The 23,750-nt window shown below is 48.4% G+C and overlaps 1 protein-coding gene across 1 annotated transcript in view; it reads left to right on the top strand.

The window, feature by feature from the left end:
• Positions 1–23,607, top strand: part of cpamd8 (C3 and PZP like alpha-2-macroglobulin domain containing 8) — a 48,211-nt gene extending 24,604 nt beyond the window's left edge. Inside the window, exons 27-43 of the mRNA XM_072699924.1 lie at positions 37–118; positions 3,590–3,746; positions 4,750–4,824; positions 6,686–6,851; positions 7,026–7,112; positions 7,364–7,500; positions 8,508–8,663; positions 9,466–9,528; positions 10,741–10,979; positions 11,561–11,648; positions 13,702–13,776; positions 15,514–15,619; positions 15,745–15,855; positions 16,663–16,875; positions 18,628–18,702; positions 22,091–22,253; positions 22,841–23,607. Coding sequence (XP_072556025.1) covers positions 37–118; positions 3,590–3,746; positions 4,750–4,824; positions 6,686–6,851; positions 7,026–7,112; positions 7,364–7,500; positions 8,508–8,663; positions 9,466–9,528; positions 10,741–10,979; positions 11,561–11,648; positions 13,702–13,776; positions 15,514–15,619; positions 15,745–15,855; positions 16,663–16,875; positions 18,628–18,702; positions 22,091–22,253; position 22,841 — 1,994 coding nt within the window. The 3' untranslated portion in view covers positions 22,842–23,607. The remainder of the gene's footprint in view (positions 1–36; positions 119–3,589; positions 3,747–4,749; positions 4,825–6,685; positions 6,852–7,025; positions 7,113–7,363; positions 7,501–8,507; positions 8,664–9,465; positions 9,529–10,740; positions 10,980–11,560; positions 11,649–13,701; positions 13,777–15,513; positions 15,620–15,744; positions 15,856–16,662; positions 16,876–18,627; positions 18,703–22,090; positions 22,254–22,840) is intronic.
• Positions 23,608–23,750: the final 143 nt, after the last annotated feature.

The raw sequence follows: 23,750 nt of genomic DNA, 5'->3' as shown, positions 1-23,750 counted from the left end.
AACGGTACAACCTGACTGGTTCTCCTCCTGCTGTAGGTTACCAGAGACAGCTAACCTATAAGCGGCAGGATGGCTCCTACAGCGCCTTTGGCGAGAGGGACTCATCCGGCAGCATGTGGTTGGTCTAATCCTACCTACGTCCACATCTGATTGGTTAGGGAATGTTGTTATTGGCAGGAGTAGAAGCTTAACCAGCTCGTTTATTAGGGTGACCAGACAATCTATGTCGGCTTGGGCACTATGAGGAGTGATCTGAAAACTAACATTTCTATTAAATTACCTGGATTTCAAGTTTGAGTTCTTGCTATGTGCTGATTGGTCAGTCTCCTATAATCATGCACGTGTCACTAATGTTAATGTGAAACAGACAAACCAGTTGAAGCGCAAGAAGAACTGAACTATTTAGCCAAGCCCAGGAGCCTTTCAGATTTAAGGTAGTTTGTAAAAACCTGAAGTAACTCAAAGTGTCCTCCCTGATATGGATTATCTGGTCACGCTACCTTTATCCAAGACTTCTTACAAGATTCTGTGTAGCAACAGGAAAATGAAATTTCAAGTAAGTTTTTAGATTTTAATGCATTGTGTTCTAAAAAACGTAGAATTTGCATTTTAATAATAGATTAGAAGTGTAGTAACATACAGCTTTAGACTGTTAGCACATCTGGTGCACTACTGTTTGCTAGGTCTCCTGACTTCGCGTTGCCATCTTCTTTTTCCATTCAAACTGTTGTTTTAAGATGTTGTTTACACACCTGAGCAGGATGTTGTATGTATTTCATAATACCTGGAACTTTGACATAAACCGGGTCAGGAAAGTTCTGTATTCTCCTCGGACACTGAAGCGGAACCGAATGACTTCATGGTGAAGCATGTGCCTAAGCGATTTATTAGCCAGGGGAGGTGTTATTATATTTAATGGGGGCTCTCGCTGCAAAACACAGGGCTAAGTAAACTCCAGAGTATTAAACGCGAACTTGTAATTAGCTCTGTGACACGGCCGACTGGGGCTGGAATGATTTATTTGCTGTTAAGGGGCAAAGGCGGGATCGCCCCCGCCGTGGGACGAGTCGGCATGGCGGTACCTCCGTTACGTCAGGCCTGGGATTGCCCTTCACTACCAGCGCCTTAGCGTTCATGAGGGTTAGCGGTTAGCGTTAGCCCTCCGCGGCTCGCCGTTCCTCGCCTGTACGTACTGACCTGTGTCTGGCCTCCCCGCTCACTAGTGGCTCAGGATATATTTTTAGGAAGTTGTGGTGAAGGAAAATGCGCATCGGGAAGACATCCGTCGCTACGGCACCACAGCTTCCGTGAGCGTTAGCGCCTTTGGGCAGCGCGGCACTAGCGGACGTCGATGCCCGTGAGCCGGCTGTCATTAAACGCTGCTCTATTCTTGCGTTAGCGACGAGTTGAATTTTCGAGAACAGGCTACCTTTTTTTTTTTTTACGGCCCACAGGTAGTCATTAGCGTAGGTCATATTTTATTGCAACAACAGTGAGGGCGGCGTAATAATGTGAGTCGTTCCGTTAAGCTGTACCAGGAAAAGCTGTAGCTCCTTATTAAAAGGCAGCAGAGGAATGGGGAACCGGCTGTCACCTGAGTTTGGAGATACTAAACACTCTCAGCAGGCCTTGTTGCTCTAGGGAGTGCAGGAGTTTTGTGGGCCACCCATGCGCTCTTCCCACAGAATGGGGGAACATATTTATCTGTCAAGAAATGTAGGGCACTTGGGGCACTAATGGAGCTGGCAGCGCCTCTGACGGCATAAGCCACATACCGGGGGCATCTGCTTCCAATGAGTGCCACATGCTGGTGTTATCCGCTAGCTCCCAGCCAATCAGCCCAGCTCGCTGTCCCCCCACCCGTCACACCGCACAAGTGGTGCGATCCAGGCTGGTCATGGGGAAAGTTGTTCTACTAACTCCGCTTAAGTACCTTGGCACAACAGCAGCTCCACTCTCAGGCCGCTGAACTTTTGTAACATCAAGCCATCAACTAACTTACCTGGTCACACGACTTCTTAGCATCGGTAAAGTCCGTCTGGAAAAAGACAGTCGGATCAGGGTGGTTTATTGTTTGCATTCATGCAGTTTACACCTGGATTGTCATACATACTCAACTTGACTGTTGTTCCATCCATCCGTCTTTGCAAATTATCCGCCTGGGGCCCGGAGTCCGTCCCAGGAGACACAGGACGCTATAGCAGGGGATTCACTCGCATTCACAATCACACAATTATGGCAACTTAAAGTCATCATCTCACCTAAGGGCATGTTTTTCAGCTCTGGGAGATGGAGGACATGCAAACCCCGCAAACACAGACTAGAGGCTATTCCAGCTACTCTTAATTATTATAATTTGTCTTCCAAACGAGTCGCTTTTCACTGGTTTCCACCACACGGCTTGAAAATATTAAAAGTGCATGACAAAATGACTGGTAGCCAGGGGAATTGGAATGCCGTGCAATTCATCATTCACAGGGGATTTTTTTTTTTTTTTTCCAGAAAACCGTTGTGATTCCCTAATCCCTTAAGCATTGCTGTCTCTTTACGGCAAATGGACTGCAGCTGGTCAAAAGGCCGTTAAATGCCAAATACAAGCAGATTGTTTTGAATAATGACAAAAAGATATATATTAAAAATCTACCTCCTTAAGGAATTCCATTCAAAATCACTTCAGCAGACCATGTTTACAGTGGAGGGATGCGAGAGGCACTGGCGCAGTGGGAGACTTCAGCGCCTTGTTTACAGTGGAGGGTATGCGAGAGGCACTGGCGCAGTGGGAGACTTCAGCGCCTTGTTTACAGTGGAGGGATGCGAGAGGCACTGGCGCAGTGGGAGACTTCAGCGCCTTGTTTACAGTGGAGGGATGCGACAGGCACTGGCGCAGTGGGAGACTTCAGCGCCTTGTTTACAGTGGAGGGATGCGACAGGCACTGGCGCAGTGGGAGACTTGCATGGGACGCTGGGGTGTCTCCTGTGTTTCCTTGTGCACTAAATCATCTTTACACTTCCCAGGGCTGGGCTCTTAAAGCCAGTGACACAATATTACTTTAACATTATAAAAATTCCTTAAGACTCAAGGCTCCATTCCTGCCCTCCCCCAGGGGGAAGATAACATCCAGGGTCCAGCTAGAGAAGATTTAATACTCCAGTTTAATACTCCACCTCTTTTGCCTGGCTCCTGCTATAAAGTCTCAAAATACATGTTTTATGTATATAATTTAAAGAACATTTATTTCCTTTCTTTCACGAGTACCTTGCATCATTGCTTGGCCGCTCTGAGGATAATTCCGCCATGGTATATAATGTTGTAATTAACACTCCTTGCCAAACTCCTAGGTTCCTCTGGGGGCTGTTATCTGATTATTAAGGTGTTTATTAGCCCACTGTGGTGTCGTCATGTTTTTATTTATTTTTTTCTGTGGTGCTGTCTTGTGTGTGGATTCTGTCAGGATGAGGAATGTGATCCCGTGTCCCCTGTTTACACTCCGCTATGTCGCTGGACCGTCCCAGCCACGCAGAATCTGACTTTATTCGGAGCAGCTGTCACGTACCACAGTGTCAATCTGTGCTCCGCCCCGTTTGTCAGGTTGACGGCCTTCGTCCTGAAGTCCTTCTCTCAGTCACGCGGGTTCATCTTCATCGACCCGGAGGAGCTGCAGGCTGCCAAGGCCTGGCTGATCAGACACCAGCGAGAGGAGGGCTCCTTCCCAGCTATGGGCAGGATCCTCAACAAAGACCTCCAGGTTCTCCTGGGCGCCGTCAATCAGAGGACAGATGCATGATGGGGAGGAGAACTGATAGTGGAACAGCCAATCTGCCTGATGATTTGATCTTTTTTACAGTCTGGTTATACTGCAGCAAACAGAGAATTCTGTTAAGGAAGTTCGGTTTTAACATGGGTAGGGACCAAATCAGCCCGAACCCCCGTCCCCCAAAACACACTTGCATTTTGGACCAAAAACAAAATTGTGTGCCTGGTTCCCAGATCAACCCCCTCAAACCTATTGTGCATTACTGAATCGTATTCAGTATTGGGCATTTCGGGTCCAGAGAGTAAAAATCCAGACCAAGATTTTGTTTGTACCCACCAGCTGAGAACTCTGTGACTGAGTTTTTATGCTCAACTGGCTGGTTGAAACAAAATCTTGGTCTGGATTTGTAGCTTCTGGACCTGGAATGCCCAACACTGACTGTGACTGTTCAGCACGTTATGCTCACCTGTTGTCAGGATGAAACCTGCCCGCAGTCGCCTGCCCTCTTAACTCTCTCTCTCGCTCTCTGTGCTCCTTTCGCTTCTGAGATCCGGATTTTAGCTTCGGTTTCATTGTGAATTCAGCATCAGCGAAAGCCACCGACTGCATATGTTATTTACGTGACAGATTTGCACGCGGGAGGATCAAGCCGCTTTTGCTTTTGAGGTGGCAGAGGGGGTTGAACTTATCATGCAAGTTATTTATTTCTGTAATAATATGTCCCTACCATCCATACCCAATCCTATGCCCTTGCAGATTATACTGTAGAGCAGTGTGTCCCAATCCAGTCCTTGGGGACCCTCAGCTAGTCCACGTTTTTGCTCCCTCCCAGCTCCCTAGCAGGGAGCAGAATCATGGACTGTCTGTAGGTCCCTGAGGACCGGATGGGGAAACCTGCTGTAGAGTGATAAAGAGCCAGGCTCTTTGCTGTTAGCCATAGAAATGCAGCTTGGCCAGTGACACATGAGTGACCCACATGTACATCTTCTTGAAGGGTGGGATTCATGGGAAAATTTCCTTGACTGCATATGTGGTGACGGCCCTCCTGGAGACGGGGATATCTACTGAGGTAAGGGATTCACCTCTCAGGCTCCCCCCAGAAAACTCTGATATTCCCTCGGGGCAGGTTGCTAAACCTGGCCTGGACTTTCGCCCTTAGCTCTGATCAGGTTCGGGGCATCCAGGTCAGTGCTGTACGCCTTGAGAACTGGACTGAGGCGACCTTCAGGTGTCACGAGTTCACTGACGGTCATATTAAAGATTGACGAGCCCCGATTTTCAGCTTGCATTCCCCGGTCCACAGAGGACATGCTCTGGATTCACTTCTGCAGTATTCCATTATGCTAAGTTGTCGGAAATTCAATCATCCTCACCAGCCGTATCCTAAGATTTATACAGAAGGCCCTGCGGGACTGTCCAAGCCTGCAAAGCTCACACCTTGTTTACATTCCCATTCCATCAGTTTTTATGGGGGTTTGTTCCTCTCTTCGATCCTCTGGTATGTTCATCATTTTTTAGAAATAACAAATCTGACCGGATGGATCTTATCATTGTTATAGCTGTAACTCTAGTTGTAACATATGGTCCTGACAGACGGGAGTGCCAATTTAACATGCCTCGGGCGAGGTAAATAGTTTGGAAGATAATTTGAGTAGCTTGACCAAAGTTCAAAATAAAATTTTAAAGACAGGTGACTTATTCCTGAGTTATGGGGAATTAGGAAGCTTTTAGCAGCTATATTGTTGTTTTCTGTTTTTAAATGTGGGATTGCTAGTAACATTTAAACATTCTGTAGGCTGTTTGGTTATGAATCCGAGCTCCAAGCTGCACCTTGTGTTGATTCTCTGTTAAATTGTTCCACTTGAAAATATCTCAAAGTCTTCCAACAAAATAACACAAATCACACTAGATAGCTAACCAGAAGGTAAATATCCATCCATCCATCGGGGAAAAAATATGGCTGACAGCTTTACTGGCTGTTGGAAAGTTTATTAGGATCATATTTGATAATAGAAAGTTTGGAAACTAAGCACAGTGGCTCATTTTTTATCTTGCGAGATAAATCAGGACAGGCTAGATCAGCAAAGTAAAGGGCATCTTAAAGCAGTCAGTGACCAAACTTACTACTGATATGGCGATATGAAGATGTGGATGGATGAATAGACGGACGGATTGTTAGAGGATTTCGAATTGCAGCAGGTTGCCTTGTGAAGTCAGAATGGAAGCCATCTCCAGACTCGCACGATCTAATTGTTATAATTGGCTCTGACCCTCAGTGCTGCAGGGCATCTCAGAATTTTACTTGCAAATGTTTTTCATTGCTGTTGAAAACCAGAATCTCATTTACAGACATCTAACCTTTGACCTCTGCTTCTTAATCATCCTTGTTCACGCACGCACGCACGCACACACACACACACACACACACACACACACACAGGTATATACTTATATCATTATGGGGACTCTCCATTCCTTTCTATGGGGAAAACCCCAATCCCAGCATGACAACCTTAACCCCTACCCAGCCCTAACCTTAACCAGAAGTAACCAAAGAAAGTACGAGACTTTTGGCATTTTGTTTTTTGATTGCATACACAGATCTTTGTGGGGACCCAAGAAATGGTCTCCACGATGTCAAAATAACAGGTTTTTATTACATTGTGAGGGACATTTGGTTCCCCCCCCACACACACACACAAACATTGGTTATTGCAGAGTTGCGTGTGCAATTTCACTGACTCTTTTCTGCTTAATGGGCCCATTGGTGCTCTGTTTGGTGATTGTCGATTAAAGGCCTCTTAAGGTGATGTGTGTTGTGTGTCACATGCTGAATTAGCTCTGGATATTGCCTGGTTCCCTGCGAGGACGAGCCCTTCCTGTTGGAATTAGCCTTCTCTGTGCCTTCTCTGCTCTCTGCCCTCTGCCAGGAGGAGAAGATGGCAGTATCCAAGGCCAGGGGCTTCCTGGAGGCTAACGCTTACTCCGCCGATGACCCGTACACCGCGGCTCTGTCGGCCTACGCCTTGGCGCTTCTACGCAGCCCCTATGCCCCCCTCGCCCTGCGGCGGCTCAACCACATGGCTATCACACAGGGTATGCAGTGCGTGTGTGTGTGTGTGTGTGTGCGTCCAGTCTCCTAGGAGGTCCGCTGTAGCCCTCTACCCCGCTTGGATTTGCGAGTTTTCTTCTGCAGTGCCGTCTACACGTGGTCATTCCCTGCACCTCATGTTTGATTTTCCGTCTCTCCTTACCCTGCCCCCCCCCCAGATGGTTTCACCCACTGGAGCCTGACTGGCAGCACGGTGACAGATGAGGACACCTTCATGGGCTTCAGTGACGGCCTGTCTCAGTCAGGTGCCACAAAGAGCCTCCCTGTGCTGCCTGCCTTCATACGCATGTATTTCCAGCCAATTAAGGAAGCCTGCAAGTGTGCTTTTATTTCTATAGTGAAACATAATCGCTTGCATTTGCAGTGTAAAGATGCAGGAACAGACGCCTCACTCTCCATTTTCTCTGTATTTAACCGACCAAAGTTCTGTGTTAATTCAGCACGGCTCTAAGTCACGCCGCCAGTGACCCTCGCTCTGGTGTCCGTTCTCCCGCAGTCGTGTCAGCGGAGGTTGAAATGACCGCCTATGGCTTGCTCACCTACTCGCTGCTGGGGGACGTGGCGTCCGCCCTGCCCGTGGTGAAGTGGCTCTCCCAGCAGAGGAATTCCCTTGGTGGTTTCTCCTCTACACAGGTGACCCCCCCCCCCCGCCCCGCACCGTGTGTTTGCTCATTCCCTGCGAAGACAATGGCTTCCTCTTCACAGGCCTGCACTTCCTATGTGCTAATCACACACTTTATTTTGATTGATTTAGTATCGCACAAAGCGATGTTTGTTACAGAGAAAACTTTCTGTTATATATATTACACTTTAAAATGTTAAAAAAATTGTGAAGGGCTGTAATATACAGACCAAGTGCCCATAGTGTGTGTGTGTGTGTGTGTGTGTGTGTGTGTCAGGGGGGGGGGGGGGGGTTGGTTTATCAAATGTCCCCACAATGTGATAAAAACCTTTCATGTTTGTGATGATGTGTCAATCAATCCCGATAAGGGGAAACTCAATTTTATAAAAATGTGTGACTGCAATCAAAATCTAAAAGTCTTATATTTTGTTTGGTTACTTATGGTTAAGGTTAGGGCTGGGTAGGGGTTAAGGTCGTCATTGCTGGGATTAGGGTTATGCCCATAGAAATGAATGGATGGTCCCACAAAAATATGAATACAAATGTGTGTGTGTGTGTCTGAGTGTGTGTATGTCCATTTGTGTGTGTGTACCCTGTGATGGACTGGCAACCTATCCAGGGTGTCCCTCATCCTTGTGCCCTGTACCACTCACTTTTTGCACTATAAACATATTAACAGAGTACAGGAAGTATATAACATTCTGGCAGAGCAGCACTCTCCCTTCGCTCCCCCAGCACTGGGGGTCCTGCCGCCAGTCTCTGTGTAGAGTTTGCATGTTCTTTGCTCCTCTTGTAGTCCGAAGAGATGCACTTCCTGTTTGTGGCATCCCAATTATCCATATTGTGTGTGTGTGTGTGTGTCCTCTGATGGGCTGGCATCTTGCCTGGGGTGTCCCCTCTGCTCTGCTTCCTGGGATAAGATTCCTCACAGCCCTGTCCTGGATAAAGGATTGGATGGATGGATGGGTGTTATTTTTTTGTTGTTCACCTGCATTTTCATTTCTCTCTGATGTTCCAGGACACATGCGTGGCCCTGCAGGCTTTATCAGAATATGCCATCCTGTCATACATGGGCGGAGTCAACCTGACCATCTCCCTGGCCTCCACCAACCTGGACTTCCAGGAGACCTTCGAACTGCATAGAGGCAACAAAAAGATCCTGCAGAGCGCCAAGGTATGAACCCATAGAGGCCGAGGAGCCCCGCTGGATGGGGCCTGGCCTCCCGTCTGGGGTTAAACAGCGGCTGTGGCTCCTTTATCTCATTAAGGTGCAAAGTCCACCATTCATAACAGTGATTTGTTTTTAAATCTGTGGGCTCAGCTGTTAAAAACCAGTGATAAATTCAGGGCAATTCCATGCAAAGTTTTGTTTGCTGCAAAAAAAAACCCAAGAGGTTACATGAAAAGATGCGCAAATTGTCCCATTGATACTTGGCTCGTCCAGCCTCCAAGGCATTTTGTTTGCCAATGTGAGTATAAAATCCACAATGCTGGAATTGCCTTTAAACTAAATGCAAGGATCTGCATCTGCCAAAAATGCCAGAACAAGAGAAGTATTTGTACAACAAAATAGGAAATATTTGTGACATGTTATGCTATCCATGTGTGTTGACTTGTTAGTTTTCTTTCTCGATGTCCAGCTAGATTTTGCTGTATCGCTGAGCTTTACAGAAGTATGCTTAATACTGAGGGGTGGCTCGTGTGAATCAGAAAACCCTGAAACGGAGCGTTCTCACTCAGCTGCAGGAACAGTAGATTTAATATGCCCCCCTTTAGCGCCTCCTGTCAGTCAGGCAGAGCGAGTTCCCCGGTAAGAGCCCCCCCCCCCTGCACCTTCTCTGCCTCTCCGTTCGCCGAGTCGGTTTGTTCGAGTGTAATGCGGTTGTGCTGGGATATGGCCAAGGTATGAACATCTATGTACAGACCTGCAACAGAAATGAGCTCCCCCACCCTAAATACCCCCCCCCCCCCCACAGATTCCCAGCATCCCCACGGGGCTCTTCGTCAGTGCCAAGGGAGAGGGCTGCTGCCTCTTGCAGGTAACGACGCCGTCAGCCAGTGAGCACGCTCGCGCTCAGCCTTGGGGCGGGGGGGTGGGGGGGTGGGGGGGGTGCGAATATTGCTGCTGCCTTCAACTTGTACACAAGTAATTGTAAACTACAGTGGTCTGGAAAAACTTAAGCAATTATTGAATGCGATTCAGTCATTTACAATTAGGGCAACCCCCCCCCCCCCCCAAGGACAGGACGCCATATTATTTCCCCTGTACCTTTCCCCTGTCACTAAAAACAAAAGATTCTTTCAAGCCAGGGTACAAAAACCACTGCGGGCTGAATGATCCTCCAACCCCCGACCCAGAATTAAATGTCATCTGGATTTTCTGAACACTAGCTGTAAAACTTTACCCCTGTAAACAAAGGAAACTATTATAATGAGCATTATGTGTTTCGTGGCTTAAATTCTCTAGGCAAGTTTTCTAGATTCTTCCTGATCGTTTGAAAATGTTTCCTGAGAAGCGTTTCTGACCTTGAGTGTCACTGTGTGCATGTGGAATATGAATGATTAAGCACGTCGAGAAAACAAATGAATGAAACCTGAGAAGTAGGGTGGGTTTTGTAAAGAAGAGGTTTGACCCCTCACCCCCCCCCCCCCCCGCACCCAAAAACAGTGGGTGGAATGGGGATAGAGATATAGCTTAGTATTAAAGACAAACTAACAGCGGGCAGGAGTAAACCCTGGGATTTGCCTGGATCAGCATCTTGCCTCTGTCTGTCTGCTTCTCTCCCTGTCTGTCTGTCTGTCTGTTTCCTTGTCTGTCAGCCTGTCTGTTTGTCTGTCAGCCTGTCTGTCTGTCTGCTTCTCTCCCTGTCTGTCTGTCTGTCTGTCAGGCTGACAGACAAGGAGACAGACAGCCTGTATGTCAGCCTGTATGTCAGCCTGTCTGTCTGTCAGCCTGTCTGTCTGCTTCTCTCCCTGTCTGTCTCCTTGTCTGTCAGCCTGTCTGTCTGCCTGTCTGCTTCTCTCCCTGTCTGTCTGTCTCCTTGTCTGTCAGCCTGCCTGTCTGTCTGCTTTTCTGCTGCCCCCCTGCTCCTAACCCCCCACCCTGAGGCCCACTGCTTCTAGACACACACACCTGTGTGTATGTGTGTGTGTGTATGTATGCATGCTTGTGCATGTGTGTATGTGTGTGTTTAGGGGAAAGGACAACCAAGGTTTATATGAACTCTGTTTCGGTTCTCCTCTCCCCGCAGATTGACGTGTCCTACAGCGTTCCCGACCCTGTGGTCAAACCTGCCTTCCAGCTGACGGTAGCCCTGAAGGAACCGAGAGCAGAGTGCCACCAGCCTGCGGCCTCCCGCTCTCGCACCCGCTCCCGCGTCGAGAACCTTTCCGAGCTGAGCCGCAGGCGCCGGGCGCCCGCCGACGACGAGGACCCCGGCGCCCATCAGGACCACCTCGACTACCGAGTCATGCTGGAAGTGTGTGCCAGGTGTGTAGGTGGGTGGGGCTTATCTCAGACAGGCTAATCTGGCCGCATTCTGCTAACGGATCGACTTGAGCTCCGAGATCAAAGCGCTGAGCGGAAGGTTTGGAAGCCAGATGAGCGCGGCATGCGGTAATGACAGGCGGGGAGGGGAGGGGAGGGGAGGGGCGTGTTGACAGGGGGATGAAACGCTCAGCCGTAATGAACATAATTGGTCTTGTAACAGCTTATAATGCAGCTAAATTAAAAATCATAGGAGGGAGAGCGAGTTGGAGAGGTTATTTCTGTGTCCCAACATCTCAGCCTGTCCTCCCGCCGGCTAAAAATACTGACGAACCCTGCAGAACCACAGAAAAATGATACACGACACATTTTTTCACTGGTTCGTGTAAACAGAGGCAGCATCTGACACCAGCGTGCTGCCGGGCCTGTAAATAACCGCAGCTGTGTGAAGAAGAACCTCAATTAGCATGTGTGACACGTGCCCTTTTCATGGGACTTTATCCGTTTACCTTTTGTTTGAGGGTTTTGCTGCATGACGACTTGGGAAAATGTTCCCTCCGCTTGTTTTGTCTTTGTCTCCCCAGGTGGCTTCACTCCGGCTCCTCCAACATGGCCGTGTTAGAGGTGCCGCTTCTGTCTGGCTTCCGTGCCAACGTGGAGAGCTTAGAGAAGGTAATCAGCCATGATGCCAGCGTACCGGCGCCCCCCAGTGGCGATGTATGTTAGCGACATGCCGCAGTGAGATTCAGGGGGTGGGTTAGAAGCAACGTCTCCCAGTGCCCCACTGCCGTTTCTACTGGAGCTGCAGTAGAGGGACCGGCGCCCCCCAGTGGTGATGTACAATCTTGTTCACACACCTTCAGCTAGAAGCTTTCTTTTTTTGGGCGCCTGAGGTGATGTGAAAACCACAGCGGGGCTCTGAGCGGGACACCCCAGGGAGCGTGTTTGGGAAGGCGGTGCCCCCCCCCCACCCCTCATCTCGGCCGCATCCCCCCAGACAGACAGACACATCACACAGTCATCTGGAGGTGATTTGCACGGAGGCGGCCTGTCGTGGAATGTGTCCGCCTTCTGCTTTCCGGCTCGACGATTCTCTCTGCCCCCCCCCCACACACACACACACTTCCTCTTTTCGTAGTTGTTTTTATCCCCACTACTGCATGCGACAGATGCTGGGGGCGATCTACACCACTGCCCCTGGGGGCGCGGGAGCCGGGGCTGGTTGGGTGTCGGAGGAGAAGAAGCCTGTCTCCGTACCTGAACTCTAGGGGGAGAAAATCTGTAATAGGCTGTTTGGATCTCTGTATATCTGTAATCCGTAATCAGATTTGGAGCCGAGTGGGTAGTTAGACTGCTATGGATCTTCTGTGTGTGTGTGTGTGTGTGTGTGTGTGTGTGTGTGTGTGTGTGTGTGTGTGTGTTCCCCACAATGTAATGAAAACCTGTTATTCTGACATTGTGGCGACCATTTATCAGGTCCCCACAGAGATCTGTGAATGTATTCAAAACACTAAACATGCCAAAAGTCTCATATTTGGTTACTTAGGGTTAGGGTTGAGTAGGGGTTAAGGTCGTCATGTTGGGGTTAGGGTTTTCCCCATAGAAATCAATGGATGATCCCCACAAAGGTATAACTACAAGTTTGTGTGCGTGTGTGCCGGCCTGAAACCCAGCACTAGTGGCAGTAAACATTATTCAAGGCCCCATTCATTGCTGTATTTATAGAGAGCCGTAGGAGCCAGGCCACTTGCTCCAGTGTACTGGGGTAGGGATGCACAGAGCCTCTGTGGACCAGTGATACCCCAGGCAGGCAGCAATGGCAGCCAGGGCCGGGGAAAGCCTAGTCGAGGTGGGGTGGCCCTCCCCTGGCCCTCCTGCTGCCGCGGGGGAGTGGAGTCACGTCCGCTGACAGGGGCAGGAGGTTAGCTTAGGTCGCCTCCCTGGTTTCTTGTCAACTGCTAGCTGCTCATTACCGGCCAGAGTTATGGGCGCCGACAGTCCTGGCCCCGCCCATTCATAAAGCCTTCTTCCTGTGAGGGGCGGGGGGGGGGACACAGAAACCGGCTCCTGACCATCTGGGCCTCCGCCACGCCGGTCCCGGCCCGCGGCGTGAATGCTAACAAGCTCACCTCGCGCCGCACTCTGCTCGCCCCTTTTACTGCCCCTGGCTGCTCGCATTCCCTGCTTTACGAGACGCAGTGCCGCTTATTCCATCGCGCCTTGTTAATTTTGAGGACACCGCCTTGACCGATGGCGCGGCAGCCCCTCCCCCTCCGGTCTGCCTCCTCTATTCCTGTGTTTGGTTACCCTGGCGATACAAGTTCTGGAATGAAACAAAAGTCAGGGTACATTACATGGAGGCGAAAACCCACCGTATTTAAATATGTGACTAACAGTATTATTAACACTCGTCAAACTATCTTCCTGTGGCACTGATGAGCTCGGGGGGGGGAGTCATTGTGGTGGGACATGAATGGCGGTAAAATTGGTTCTGGTGAAGTGGCGGAAGAACGCATCTCTTTAGCCCCCTCCTTAAATGAACATTCACAGAAATGCTCATAGGCAAGAATAAACCTGTTCGTTCTCTTTCCCTCAGATGCATGTACATGAATGCTGGATTGCTGTAACACTTGCCGTGCGCAGCAGTGACAGATTTTGGCACATGTTTTCGGGTCGTCACTCATTGCTGTGTCACCTCTCCCCCCCCCCCACGCTGCCCTCTCAGCTGTTGATGGACAAACGGGTCGGCCTGAAAAGGTACGAGGTGGACGGAAGGAAGGTTCTCTTCTACTTCGACGAGGTAAGCCCAGCAAATTGAAGGATGACTTCACTGCTGGAGCCTGGAGGAGAAGCTCCTTTTTGCCCTCCTTCGGGTTGTGTTTTTGACACCCCTGCCTGAGAGCTGGCCCAGCCTCTCTGAAGGAGAATAACTGAGTGATGTCCAATCAAAAAGCCCAACCTTAAGACTGACTATGATGGTTAGAATTGCAAGAACTGTCAGCCGAAATATGCTGCTGGCATCAGACGTTCATTCTGAGTGACACTAAACATTCCTCAAGGGCTCAGAATTAGGTATGGATGGTAGGGACATGTCCTGACCAATATTGTTGGAGGACTGTGTCTCTTTAGGGGGGCAAGGGGTTCGGGGCTGATTTGGTCACTACCAATGTTGAAACTAGAGATGGCACAATATAAATTTTTTCTGCTCCAATCCTGACACGATATAAAAAGCTTGTGGGAGTATTATTTGCACAAAAATATTCTGAGAGCAGAATGAAAAAACATCTGATTGGTTGGTCCTGCCTCCCATAGTTGCTTGGACCCACCTCCTCTACAATCTGATTGGTTATCTCTCTGAACCAATCAGTTTTCTTTCTGCCCTCAGATCATTTTTGTGTAATTAAAACTCCAATGAGCTTATATAAATTGAGTATCTCTCAATACTGATAGCAATCTGATATTTTTTCCCTTTCATGAGCTACTAAGCATTAAATGAGACATTTGTATCAATACATTTCAATTAACACGGCAAACTACCTGCATTTAGTGCTGTAGCAGCATTGTTTGAGTTTACTAAGAACAGGAAAAATATAATGGTGATGTTGCTCAAATAAAAGCTACGCCAGTAGGCTAAAGGACGAAATCCAAAACCAACATGATTCTTTTTAATTTCACCAAAATTGGCAGAAATATTTCTTAAAATGCAAATCGTGCAATACAATAAAGAAATCAGTTATAAAAATATCACGGTTTACCACAACCAACTATTTCAAGTCAAAAAGTACACATAAGTCTGCAGTACAAAATACGAAGTCTGCAATACAACATATCGCAGCACAGATACAACTTTTAAGTAGCAATTGACTCAACTTTAGAAATTATACACGTCTGTAGACATTTGGTTTGTATAAATTTTACTGTGTTCAGACTTAAAAATCGGCATTAGCAGCATGTGCCTCAGTGGGCTAAGCTTGTGTGACTGTAATCAGAAGGTTGTCAGTTCGAACTCAGCCTCAGCACGTCTGCGGGTCCTTGAGCAAGGCCCTTAACCCCCAGCTCCCTGGGTGCCGCTACGGGTGGCTGCCCTTCGTGGCCAGGTTACTCCCCAAAGAGCAAGTTGGGAGAGGTGTAAAGACTATTTCCCCATGGGGATCAGTAAAGTACCAAATAAAAAAATTAGCCTTACATACTCTGCAGTTTGGCTGTTTTCTTCCTCAAGCATATCAGTAACTACGCTCCCACACAGCCGGCATGACCGCTCCCACGCACATGCGTCATGTGACCCTCACTTCTGTTTACGGCATGTGGCGCTAAGGCTCCAAGCATTTTTTGCAGTTTTTCAGGCTAGAGCTTCTCTGATGGAAACTCATGTTGGTTTCTCGCTCCCCCGTACCCCCCCCCCCCCCCCCCCCCATCCAATCCAGCCTTTTTGCCAGTGTCGGCCTGAAACCGACAGTGGGTATCGCATCGGTGCCATATCTAGTTGAACTCAAGCCTCCGTCCTTGACAAGCTTCACCTTTTTGACCTTTTCCACAGATCCCCAGTCAGTGCATGACCTGTGTCAGTTTCCAGGCCGTCAGGGAGTACATTGTGGGCAAGACGGCGCCCATGCCTGTCAAGGTCTATGACTATTATGAACCAGGTTGGTCATGTCAGGTTTTAATAGGGAGGCCCCTGTTTCTAGCCAAGAAAACATCCTTTAGTCATTTTATAACTTGTGTGCGTGTAGCGTGGCTGACGTTGCTGTCTGCTTGGGTTCCTCCCCAGCGTTTGAGGCCACGCGGTTCTACAACGTGAGCGAGAACAGCCCCTTGGCCCGCGAGCTGTGCGACGGCACCACCTGCAACGAGGTGGAAAGCTCTGCTAACCAGTGGAAAGGTAAGCCGACTGCCCGCCGCGGCGCCGGATCGGCCGCTGTTAGACTCCACCGTGACTGTGGCCTGAAGCCCTCGGCGTGCCTGGTGCTCGCTCGCACACGAGGAGGTCGCCGGGGGACGGGCCTGTGCAGGAATGCCTGCCGGCCCCCTGCCTGTGTTTGTGTGCTCTGCTGATGTACACACGTCCGCGGGGGGACTGATGTTGCTACAACAAAACGGCGGCATTTGCTCCCGTCGCCAGGGCTTTGTTGATGCAGTGTTTTCCTGGCCTGCCAGTGAGGCAGTGACCCCCGGGCAGCTGGCTGCTCAAGCGGGGGGCCCGATGTTTGTGGAAGGGGGCCATGCCCAGGCCCTGGGGCACGGAGGGAGAGCTGTGGCCTCCTTTGCTCTGATGACCCCCGGGAGGTTCAGCCACTCTCTCCACCCTCCATCCCACGGAGTAGGTCTTTCTCTCCGCGTGCGGAGCTGACAGCTGCCCCCTCCACCTGCAGGGATGGGTGGGAAATGCACGGCCGGCTACTCACAGGGTTTGCCGTTAGAAGCTGCAGCTCGTGGGCTGTAATTATGTGGTGTGGGGGAGGGGCGGCAGTCCATGGACACCCCAGCAGTGTATTCTTCCTGCTGGCCTGTTCAAACAGATCAGGCAAACCCAAGTGTAAACAAGGGAAGCTTCAGCTTTGCCCTAAGCCTTAATATCTTCTTTCTTCACTTCCCTGAAAGGTTGTCAGCATGGGGGGGGGGGGGGGGGGCGGTGTAATGTCGGACTGAAGCTGAGCACCTCATCCTCTGATCCCCTTGTCCTGCCCAGGATTTGCACAGGGGAACCAGTGCAACAATGTCTTTGGCTGTCCGGAAGAGGAGCACTTTGAGCGCTGCACCTGCTACCAGGACTGCGGATACGATGGCGACCCAGTGTGCGGCTCCGATGGTCAGCTCTACCAGAACCAGTGCCAGATGGAGGCGGCCGCCTGCCGCAACGGGACCCACATCCAGCAGATGCCCCTGGCCCAGTGCCCCCAGAGTATGTCTGCGCGTACAATCCTCGCTGAGCTGGTTATGACACTGCACCCAGAACTGGTCCTGTCACCTGGCAGATGATGCCACTGGCCTCACGGACTATCCTCCCATGTGCAGCCATGCTTTTACTGGTGGCTTTATCGCTTCCAGTGCAGCATAACTGCAAGCCTGAGGTGGGAAAAATGTCAATGAGCAATCTTACTCTTTAAAAAATACAAAACAAATTCTGTTTTTGATATGCGCACACACACACACACATATTTGAATATGTATATTTATTTTTAGTTATAGAACGAAAAACCAGTGGAACATTTGCAAATAATTCCCCTCATTTTTGTTTTCACCCAGCAAATAATTTCCTATTAGTCCAGTGACACATCGTGGTCACGAACTCTTCCAGACTATAAACAACAGTTACAGTTGCATGTGAGAAGATCATGTTTTCCACAACAATCAAATGTGTTGTGCATTAGGACGACGCTGTGAAGCTGTTTGGAAACGAGTGCTGTGTTTGAGGAGCGTCTGCATTTGAGGGCCACACGCGTTTGTTATGCAGACCTCATGTGAAACGCAGTGTTCTGTGTCGGATACTTATGCAACGGCTGAGCAGTGGATCCCGACAGTCTTTCTGTTTTTTAAAGGTCTCTTCCACCTTTTAGTCGCTGCTCCTGATCCTTGGGAAGACGGAGCTTGCAGTTCATTTTTCTCCCACATTTAAAGGCTGGCTGTCACATTATAGCGTTTAGCCGCTCGCTGTTGGAGTTGAAATGCATTAGAAGAGCCCAAATGCATGCTGGGTACAGCCAGCCTGCACTTCGCAATTAGGGGAGTGCTGAATGTGCCCAGGCAAGCCCCCCATGGGCACGGTCATGTCCCGGCTTCCTGGAAAGCTGACTGTGGGGGGACTTTGGTGTGAAAACAGCTGTTCAGGTGTGAGAGGTGGCCAGCCCACTCCCCCCCCCCCCCCCCCCGAGCCCAACACTGCAGTATTACAGGGCAGCCCAAATGACAGAGTGCTTTGAAAAGCCTGACACATTCCTCTGAAGTCCAAGGGCCCAAAAAAATAACCTCTTTCCAGAACGGGGAATCGTGTGTACAAATGTTTGGTTTTCGGGGGCTTGGGAAGTTACATTAATAACGGTCAGTGGGTCTCGCCTGTTTGTTCCTGTTTCTGTGTCTCTGTTGACTTTCCTCCGCTGGTAAAATGCCAGCAGCTCAGCAGCATAAACAGGCCCCTGAAACTTGCCGTTTGCTCCCTTTACCCCATCAAACATCTGCATGAGAACAGGGATCAAACCACTGACTTTCAGTGTTGGGACATTTCAGGTGCAGAAGTTAGAAATCCAGACCAAGATTTTGTTTCTACCAACCAGTTGAGCACTCTGTGACTGTGACTCTTTATGCTCAACTGGTTGGTAGAAACAAATTCGCGTTCTGGATCTGTAACTTCTGGACCTGAAATGCCCAACACTGCTGACAGTGCATGAAGTAAACTAAATAATAATAATAATAAGCTAAAAGCTGACCAGACATGATTATTTTTTGGTGCTCTGGTGAGGACAGGTAGCTTATCTGTGGAAGAGACTCACTTCTGGATGGGACTCTGGCCAGGTCACTGGCTTTACTGTTTAAGTGTCTGGTAGTTGTACGGAAGGATCTCACACGCTGTCCTGGCTCCTGTGTGTAATGATAGGTCTTACTGTCTATTCTCTCCTGCATATTCACTGAATGCTCACACTCTGTGTTCTGTGTGCAGTAGAGCCAGCTGCAGAGGAACGGCAGCCAGTGACAAGGCCGATGCAAGTGCAGGAACCTGAGGCCACACAGACAGGTACAGTACACCTCACAGTGACCTCACAGTACACCTTACTGTAACCTCATAAGGCATTTTCCCACAGCAGGAACCTTTTTCGCCAACCAGAACCATTTTCAGTTCTGTCATGTTCCTGCTGCAGGAACTCAATTATAATTCTTTGGAGGTCATTCTTGAACCTTTTTTTAGTCCCTACTCCAGAGTAGGTGCTTTTCACTCGACCAAGAACTACTGGGTGGAGCTAATAGTGATCATTTTTGCTGATTGGTTATAAATGCATAAATGAATACCTATTTTATCTCCATATTTCTGCATTGGAAAATCCAATCAATAATCAACATACTTCTACCTTGTATCACCGTGCTGATGGTAACACTTGCCAGCAGTTATTAGAGGAAATATTGCTACATTGTTTTTTTATTCTGTGGAAAACAAAAGGTTGATCTGCTGACCAGATTTAATAATGAAGTATGAAGATGCTGTGGGCTGTAAAAATGAAGACCACACAATCAATCCCCCTAGTAACTAAAGGAACAACCTGTTCATCCTGCATTGTTTTGGAGTGGCAGCGTAGTTTCCTGTGAAATACATGTGATGTTTAGCCCGCAAGCCTTTTGCATCCCCCATGCTTATTTAGAGATCACAGTTCCTGTTGTGCAGTGGAAAAGCGACACACGATGGTTAGGGATGGCCCAGGAATTTGGAACGAGGAATTGGGTTCCTTAAGTTCAGTGGGAAATACCTAACAGTGACCTCATAATAGACTTTATAGTGACCTCATATACACTTCACAGGTATCTCATAGCACAGCTTTTCCATTGGCATACAGGAACCAGGCCATATCCGACCCGTATCATGAAGAGACACTAGTTTCGGCCCGGTTCCAGTGCACTTTGATTTTCCACTCCACAATGGGTGGCTGGGTTTGAAGAGCAGCAGCGACGTAAAACTGAAAAGATGCTTGTTTACTGTGTACATTATGATTTACTATTTACTCATTTATGTTGGCATGTCTGTGAGATTTATGTTATGTTAGCATTGAATACTAGTGGAATTACCATTAGCTTGCATACATTTGCATTACAAATCAATTCGCAATGAATTTTTTCAAGTAGGCGGTTCGAAATTGTCAAGTTCAGAGGCATCGGGAATGTATCAATACATTGCACTATATGATACTACTAATAATGAATAACACTGTTTCTTCCTTGTCTGCATGCGTTTTGACTAATCAGATGATGGAGATGCAGTCAACTCGTTTAAGTCATGCTTTCAGCACTACTAGTAAGCAGGGTCACATCAGCACGGACACAGCTTGGGTACTTATCTGCAATGAGAAACTATCTCTTCGCGGTATGACTGTGGTAAAGCTTGGTTCTTGATGGGAGTGGAAAAGAGTCAGTAGCACATTTTACTGTGATCTCAGAGTGCATCTTACAGTGACGTCATAGTATACCTTACAGTGATGTCAGAGTGCATCTTACAGTGACCTCATAGTATACCTTACAGTGATGTCAGAGTACATCTTAGTGACCTCATACTGCAGCTTACAGTAACATCATAGTACACATTACAGTGACCTCATACCATCCCTGGCACTACATTGTCCCATCAGTGTCACCCTAGATCATCTTAGCTGCTGGGGAGCTGACACACCCAGCTAGTGGGACCAGTTGCATTGCTCATGCATATAACCCAAAGAACGTGGATTTGTCTGGGTGCGCACAGAACTGGAACAATATTAGTTGCATATTAACAGCTTTGTGGGCCATTTACACTGAAATGGAAGGCTGGAAGTCACGTCAATCTATGTGAGAATATTTATAGCTCTTGGACATGTTGTCGCGAGTGTCAGTGTCCCCTCCCCATAGCATGCTAACCAAACGGGGGGCGAGGCTGAAACAGCCCCTCCTGCCCAGGCCTGGGCTTCCACACAGGGCTGTTTGGACTTGCCCCCCCACCGGCTTGGGACAGTGAAGAGCAGAGCCCCTGATAAACTGAGGGCTGGGGTCCAGCTGAGTAATCACTACTGCGTGCTTGTGCATATCACCAGAGCCCCATTTAAAGGCTCACGCTCTCATCTTGGCTCTGAGTCGTCCGGCAGGACATTTGACTGAACATCTAGAACGTTTGACTCCAGATTTTTAATTGCCATTCAGAGTTGTTGTGAGATTTCTGAATTTTTACCATACAGTAGTAAAATGGTTCTGCCACAGGGCATGTAGATTTTGAAGAGTTCATTCTGAGGTGCTGGTATTCCAAAGGATAGAACCCTGTTTATTCTGGAAAGGGAGACACACATGGTGTGTGTGTGTGTGTGTGTGTGTGTGTGGGTGGGGGGGTACATTGTGGTACCAAATGCCCCCACAGTGTAATAAAAACATGTTATTTTGATGTTGTGGGGAAAGATTTTGTAATTTTTTTTGTAAAAAACTGTGACTACAAGCAAAAAACTAAAAATGCCAAAAGACTTATATTTTGTTTGGTTACTTATGGTTAAGTTTAGGGCTGGGTAGGGGTTAAGGCCGTCATGATGGGATTAAAGTTTTCCCCATAGAAATGAATGGGGAGTCCCCACGAAGATATAATTACAAACCTGTGGTGTGTGTGTGTGTGTGTGTGTGTGGGGGGGGGGGGTACTGCAGCCACGCCAAAGCATCTTTCATGTGGCTCTGCCTGTGTCAACTTGTTCCCATCCTGCAGTTCGCAGGGGGCGAGAATGTGCACTGCGGGGGAGCCATTAGATTCAAAAAGCCGTTACAGCTGTCGGCAGCAGGGGCGCAGTGCAGCGCAGTGCAGCGCAGTGCGCAGCCAAGTCCGTAACGAAGCAGATATACAATCGCCGTGAAATACCACATCCCGGGGAATTCTTCGACTGACAACTGTGCTGCTATTGTTTACACACACACTAAACCAAGGTTGCTGTTATGCTGGAGGTTAGAGATGAGTAAGTGACTAACCCCCCCAGTGATAGATTTCAGGCTCTGTAGGCATCTGTGCTGGGCCCGGCTCTGCTTTCTTGGGCTATTGTGACCCCTACAGGCAAGACTGGTAAAATTATCCTAACAATTTGTTATATGTGTTAGATGGACTGCAATGATAACAAGCAATAACCAGTGTTGGGGAAGTTGCTAATCCATTACAGATATGGAAAGTTCAGGTCCAGAAAGTACAGATCCAGACCAAGGTTTAGGTTCAACCAACCATTTGAGTATAAAGAGTCACAGCTGCAGAGTACTCATCTGGATTTGTACTTTCTGGACTTGAACCTTCCACCTCTCTCTGTACTGGATTACGTTTGTGAGTAACTTCCCCAACACTGGCAATAATAATGCGGTCATTTGATGTACCGTGATTTTTAGCATATATCTGTCAGCGTATTTTTCACTGTCATGTGACTTTCCAGGAAAAGAGGAGCATGAGTCACTAGCGGAAGCGTCAGACTACTTCTATGAATACGGCGCGGAGAGCGAGCCCTTCCCTGCAGAGGAGGACGATGGCAGCCAGACGGAAGGACCCCACGACAGCCTGTTGCACCCGGTGGACACCAAGGACACCCCTGAGCGATGGTGCGGCCCTGCATCCTCGCCGCCTGCCACAGGGGTGGCTAGATTCTCATTTAAGTGAACAAGGCTCTGGGGTGCGGAGGTGGAAAATTCAGGTAAAGAAAGTACAAATCCAGACCAGGATTTTGTTTCAACCAACCAGCTGAGTACTCTGTGACTGTGACTCTTTATACTCAACTGGTTGGTTGAAACAAAACCTTGGTCTGGATTTGTGTTTTCTGGACCTGAACTTTCCACCTCTGCTGAGGTTGCAGCTGAAACAAACACCAGCATGCCCTACACCCCTCAAAGTTTGGAGTTTGACTCCAGCGCCCCCCAAAGACTCTGAAAGTAGCTGTAGTTTTATCTGGTGTTTATTCACGTTTTGTTTATCTGTGGTCATTATGCTAATAACGCATCGGATGGAACGGTTACATCGCACGTGGAATTTCTGTCTCCTTAATTGACGTTCCGTATGTTCGGAGGCCTACATTCGTGGCATGCCTGTCGTAGGCGTAGCGCGTCTGTCTCTGGCAGGGCATGATGGTGTCAAACAGCCGCTTGCGAGTTGCACCCCTCACGCTGTGTCCTGTCCTGCTTTTTTTCCACAGAAGTGCCCCCCCCCCCACCCCCTGGGCCACAGCGCAAGACATTCCTCAGCTGTACAGTGCTTGTAAATAAACCACGGTGAGGGGAGAGTGAAGAGGAACAGGGTTGGGGGGGGGGGGGGAGTGAGAGGCACGGGGAGAGCAGAGCGTGTGGGCGGGAGAAGTTTGCTCAAATCGACAACTCCGGCCGTCTTTTACACCCCCACCTTACCCTCACCAGCAAGCGTCCCTTTATTCTGTGTCTGTATGATGTTTCATATAATCTCCAGCGTAAACGAACAAGTATTTATGTTTGTAATTATACTTGAGTTAAAACAAATGTCTGTTTGTTTGTTTTTTTCCCCTTGTGCTATTTATTTTTAGCCTGGCATCTTTGTTTGATTTTTTGTTTGGTTCGTTATGTCTCTATTTTCACTTTTTCCAGCCCAACATCGCTGACCATATTGTAACCACAACATATTAGAAACTTCAGATAATATTTTTGTACCAAGGATCCTTTTTAAAAAGCCTTGTACAGCTAATCTGTTCAAATACTTTTATTTAATGACGGTCTTGCTCAAAATCATAAAGCCAGACATGGACTTTATTGTACATTGTATAAGCTATTTTGTTATATTACCTAGTGTCTTAAACAATTAAATGAAAGCAAATGAAGTCTTTAATTACTGTAAATTAAGATTTTTTTTAAAGATTGTAACCTCCCTACCCCCCCACCCCAACTGCGACTATAGTGCTTCTTAAAAATAAGAACATAAAATTGTGTATATGGACCCTTGTGTGCGATCTGGTTTATATAGAACCTTCACTCATGAACGTGGTTCTTAACTTTCACAGGCATGTGCGGGTGAAAGTTGGGCTGTGGCCGTCCGCTGCGCCATGCGCCGCTGCTGATTCACGCTTTCAATAATACGTG

This window comes from Paramormyrops kingsleyae, chromosome 15, assembly GCF_048594095.1.
Source record: "Paramormyrops kingsleyae isolate MSU_618 chromosome 15, PKINGS_0.4, whole genome shotgun sequence".
Lineage (NCBI taxonomy): Eukaryota > Metazoa > Chordata > Actinopteri > Osteoglossiformes > Mormyridae > Paramormyrops > Paramormyrops kingsleyae.
This window is presented reverse-complemented; position numbering and strand designations above follow the sequence as displayed.